The sequence below is a fragment of the Sinocyclocheilus rhinocerous genome, unplaced genomic scaffold, assembly GCF_001515625.1.
Source record: "Sinocyclocheilus rhinocerous isolate Xijiao unplaced genomic scaffold, SAMN03320098_v1.1 scaffold942, whole genome shotgun sequence".
Lineage (NCBI taxonomy): Eukaryota > Metazoa > Chordata > Actinopteri > Cypriniformes > Cyprinidae > Sinocyclocheilus > Sinocyclocheilus rhinocerous.
The window spans coordinates 24,574-29,854 of NW_015627890.1; the positions used below are offsets into that span (position 1 = coordinate 24,574).

The 5,281-nt window shown below is 38.2% G+C and overlaps 1 protein-coding gene across 1 annotated transcript; it reads left to right on the forward strand.

The window, feature by feature from the left end:
- Positions 1–982: 982 nt before the first annotated feature.
- LOC107735796 (carbohydrate sulfotransferase 8-like) lies at positions 983–3,642 on the forward strand. Its single transcript, XM_016547379.1, has 2 exons — positions 983–1,096; positions 2,247–3,642. Exons 1-2 carry the CDS (start codon positions 983–985, stop codon positions 3,339–3,341), a joined length of 1,209 nt encoding a protein of 402 aa, XP_016402865.1. The 3' UTR covers positions 3,342–3,642.
- Positions 3,643–5,281: the final 1,639 nt, after the last annotated feature.

The window sequence follows — 5,281 nt, forward strand, 5'->3', positions numbered from 1 at the left end:
CACAATAATCCAAAAGTGAAGCTGAAACAAATCCATCAAGACGTTTTTAACTCAAATATGAGTCCATAATTCATAATAACGCTTTCTCCAGTGAAAAAGTCCATCTCCTGTTGTCTCTCACATCAAAATCCAGCCACATATTCGTTTAGAGCTGTTTTGGCTTGTAAACGGTGCTTGATCTGTGCAGTTCCTCTTCAGGAACTCGAGCTGCGTCGGAAACGCTAGGGGAACGCCTTCTGTGACCACGCTCTGAATAACATGTGAAATCAGTCCAATAGCTGAGCGGGACGTCACGGGCGGGTGACGTCATGACCAGGAAATGAGTAAATCTTCAGCAAATGTTCATTTTGGGGTGAACTGTTCCTTTAATTCAGCACTACAACACTGGACGGGTTTCTTTTAATCATCAGTTTCTCCTCATTCAAATAGCGCAGGATATTATGAAGTTAAAATACCTGCAAAATATTTCCCATTTTTTGATCCATGGGGGACATTAATACAATGTTTAAAGATGTGAAAATAATCTTTTTGTGTTCTTCAGGTTGTAATTTTTAGATGTGGAATAGGTCTCTACACAGTATATTGTATGCCATATAATTTGCGTGTGTGTGTGTGTGTGTGTGTGTGTGTGTGTGTGTGTGTGAGCGAGTGCTTCTCGATTACATGTTTGAAACAAGGTCACATGGTTACGCATGGAAAGCTGTAATTAGTGAATGTTTCTCATTCACTCCGTAATTACAAAATAAGCGCTATGAAATGCTTGAGATTGTGGAATGAGAAAGACGCAGCATGTGGCCTTTACTGTATGTGTGGTGTTGTGCGCACACACACACATGATCCACACACACACACGTTCCACACACACACTAAGGGGCCGTTCACATAAGACATCTTTTTCTGTTCTGAATGATCTTGAGATGCATTTTTAAGTTGAACTGTTTTGAAAGATTATGCATGTCATTTTTAATATGCAGAATCCATTATGAGTATCAAATATTTTTACGCTATTGCATTTGCACGCACAGCTAATCTGTCTGTCACTCTGTCTGTCTGTCTTTCAGGTGTGAAGTTCAGAGGAACCTCTCAGTCCAGGCAGGTGAGAAGATGCAGATGTTCTTATTTTGTTTGTATTCTTTACTGCGGTGTTATTCAGAAACGCATCTTCTCCTGTCGTCTCTTCTCTCATGCCCTCATATTGTCCCGAGGGAAGGGGCAGATTGCTGGGCTGTAACCTGGCGTCACTAATCAAATGAATCCTGACTTCATAACGAACTAATCACCTCGTTAATACTGGATTTATGATTATTCAATTCATTGACTTTATTGCACCTTAATGAATTCAAATGAGAAGCTAAATTTATTTTTGCCACAGGCGACATGTTTTTGGAAATCAGATGACGTCGAGAATTAAGCAAAAATCCTCATCAATTAGCGGATTAGAGATATTCAGAGTGAGTCACAGGGCACAGATGAGCTGTAATGAGACACATTCATTCGGCGGAGAACAGGAAGATCACACACGGGTGAATGGCTCCATCTGATGGCTACAGAATAGACTGAAAGCTCAGCCAGACCAAGAGAACTATAATTTGGCCATTTAAATTAGTGGAATCAGCTGATAATGTGTATGTATACACATTACACACACATACAGTGCCGTGAAAAGGTTTTTGCCCCCTTCCTGTTTCAAATTCTCATTCATTTTATGCATGCATTTTTAATTTGGACTTTTAGGTTCTCATTATGTTAATAGTGATTAAAATCATCCTATCTGAACACAATGATTTTGTTTTAATTAAAATCAAAATTAAATTAATTGAATTCAGTGCTGTAAATACCACCAAGATGTATTAATACTTCCCAATTAAAATTTGTTTTTTTTTTTTACATTTAAAATACTGAGAATTTGTGAGAAATTTTTAAAGATTTAAAATTATGATAATTAATGTACAAACATTTTTTAGAGTGAAATATAACCGAATAAATATATTCCTCTATTATAATGACAATATATATATATTTATTTGAAATTACGATAATTTAAAAAATAATGTTAAATATTTTTGACTGAAATATAAGAGTTCAATAAATTTCCATCTTATAATGTCAATATACATTTATTTAAAATTATGATCATTTCAAAAATATTTAAAAATATTTTTTTGGTGTGAAATATAACAATAAATATATTCCTGTTATAATGTCAGTATGCTTCATCGGTTTGTCTTATGTATGTGTGTTTGAAGGAGCAGTGCGCTCAGTTCAGTGAGGTCTCGGCTCGACTCGGCAGAGTCAACCAGCGGTCCGAGGAGGGCGACATCGACCCCATCTCACCGATGCAGCTGCCAGATTCCCAGTGGAAACGACAAGCCGCCACGCCGGGGTCCCGGGAGCACGACCCGAGCTCTCAACAGGTCACCAAACGCCACCGGAAACTTTTAAAGACCAGCCCTGTGCGGCGACCCCACACGAACTCTTCACACTCACCATCATCTTCATCGAGCTCACGGCGTCTGTCTGACGTCCAGGAGTCCCGTCGACGGATCATACGGGAGGTCTGCGGGAAATATCGGAGTAATATTTCACGGACGATAACGCCGCATCACGTGTCGCGGATTTACGTGGAGGACCGTCATAAACTGCTGTACTGTGAGGTGCCTAAAGCCGGATGCTCCAATTGGAAGAGAATCCTGATGGTTTTGGCCGGCGTCGCCAACTCTACGCGAGAAATCAATCACGTGGCTGTTCATTACGACAATCACCTGAAACGCCTGGACAGCTTCGACCATCAAGGCATCTCTAAGCGCTTGGAGACGTACACCAAAGTCCTGTTCATCCGAGAGCCGATGGAGAGACTGGTGTCTGCCTTCAGGGACAAATTCGAGAGCCCCAATTCCTACTACCATCCCGTATTCGGAAAGCCCATCATCTCCAAATACAGGGTGAATGCATCGCAGACGGCTCTGAAGACGGGAAGCGGCGTGACCTTTCGAGAGTTCATCCACTATCTTTTGGACGTGCATCGTCCCGTGGGAATGGACATCCATTGGGAAGCGGCCAATCAGCTCTGCAGCCCCTGCCACCTTCACTACGACTTCATCGGGAAGGTCGAGACCTTGGAAGAAGACGCCAACTTCCTTTTACGAAAGATCGGTGCGCCGGAGAACCTGACGTACCCCTCGTTCAAGGACGGGAACCCCAAAGCGGCCAGAACTTCCACTCAGATCACGCAGCATTATTTTTCGTTGCTGAACGCGTCTGAGCGCCAGCGGGCGTATGACTTCTACTACATGGACTACTTGATGTTTAACTACTCCAAACCCTACAAAGACCTGTACTGAAGCTTGTGCTTTAACCGCTGGCTACCTGTGCGCGCTGTCCGTCGTCTGATCAATGCTTCAGAGACTAATTAGACTAATCCATAATTACACAGTCTCATGCTCTTTGGAGATTCAGCCGTCAATAACCCGGAGCACATCACTCATTTACATAAATGGCTCTTAATTTGCCATTAAAAAGTGTCCTAACCAGGCGTGACTCCACAAGTTACCAGTGACTAACTCATCTGTCTCACTGACAGCATAAATTGAGTGTGATGTTTAAAAACTCACAGCCAACTATCAAATGTTTAGTATACAGAGTCTGGGCTCAATAAGATTTTTTTTAAAGACACTTTTATTCATAAAACTGATTTTAAAAAAGGCATTTAAAAGATTTATTTTTTAAATAAATGCTGTTCTTTTGAGCTTCTGTTCATCAAAGAATCCTGAAAACAAAAGTGTATCACAAAAATCTTCACAGATATTTCTTCTTCACATTAAAATAATGGGGGAAATTAATTTTTTTTTTTTTAATTCTTTTTTGGATGTGAACTTTAACTCTCTCTGTAAATAGTTCATTTATTTTTAATTAATTTGAATTTTGGGAGATTTTTTTTTTTAACATTAGATAGATAATAAGATATATATATATATATAATTGATAATAAGAAATATTATTGATGATAAGAAATAATAAGAAGTAAATATTTATATTTCATTTTTAATTAATTTTAAATTTGGGAGATTCATTTAAATTTTTTTTCTTTTTTCAACATTGATAATAATCAGAAATGTTTCTTGAGCAGCAAATCAGCATATTAGAATGATTTCTGAAGATCATGTGACACTGAAGACTGGAGGAATGATGCTGAAAATACAGATTTGATCACAGCAATAAATTACAGTTTAACATATATTTACATAGAAAACATTTATTTTAAATTATAATAATATTTCACAATTTCTACTGTATTTTTGATCAAATAAATGTAGCTTTGGTGAACGGTAGAGTCTTCTTTCAAAAACATTCAAAATTCTCACCAACCCCAAACTCTTGAATGGAAGTCTATGAGGTGGGATTTTGGACCAATGAGATGTCAGTGTGGGCGGGGCTATACCAGTAACCAGATGATTGACAGAATATCTCAGTTTAGGACAGAAACTCAGATTAAGAAACTTGTTGCTTTGTTGTGTCATGCCTGTTACGTTACACTGGTCGAAAAACTGTATTCACACCATAAGTGTAGAAAAGGGCAACATTTGTGAGAGTAAAATGACCCTCTTATGTTATAGCTTTCATCTCTTACAAAAAAATACCACGGTATTATTATGTTAGCAAGGTACTCTTTGAAAAAAGTTAGTACAACTGTGGAGCAGTGAATGGTAATGCTATGGTATTTCAGGGTACTTCCAAGAATACCATCACAGCACCAATCGCACAGCACATGTATACAAAACCATGGCAGTACCATGATACTTTTTTTGTAAATACTATAGTATGTGACTATGTTAAAACAACACCACTATAAAGTATACAATATAAGTACTATAGTACATGAATGTAGTAATCTTGATCATTGAATACCATGGTATTTTTGAAGGGGTTTTCTCCTATTATATATATATTAAGAAGATCATTCACTTCCCTTTAGCAAACACACTCGATCCTCCACCACTAACTACACTGATATTTTCAGATAATTCTATAATCTATCAAAAATTGTAAAAAGGGCATTCAGAGGATTATATTTTTCTATGTATTTGTAAAACGGCTTTAGATGTGATCGATGCTTTTGTGCAAATTCATCTCTGAAGTCACCGACTGTCTGTTGGGTTTGTGAGTATGAAACAATCTGTGCATTAGATCCTTAAACGATGTTTATTAGACTAGGATGTGTGTGTGTGTGTGTGTGTGTGTGTGAGTGTGTGTGTGTGTGTGAGTGTGAGTGTGTGTGTGTGTG

What these genes read in the sequence shown, in the direction of transcription:
- LOC107735796 (XM_016547379.1), top strand. Translation starts at nt 983, where the DNA reads ATGAGTATCAAATATTTTTACGCTATTGCATTTGCACGCACAGCTAAT. An exon ending in GAACCTCTCAGTCCAGGCAG is followed by an intron (nt 1,097 to 2,246) that starts GTGAGAAGATGC and finishes GTGTGTTTGAAG; the next exon opens with GAGCAGTGCGCTCAGTTCAG.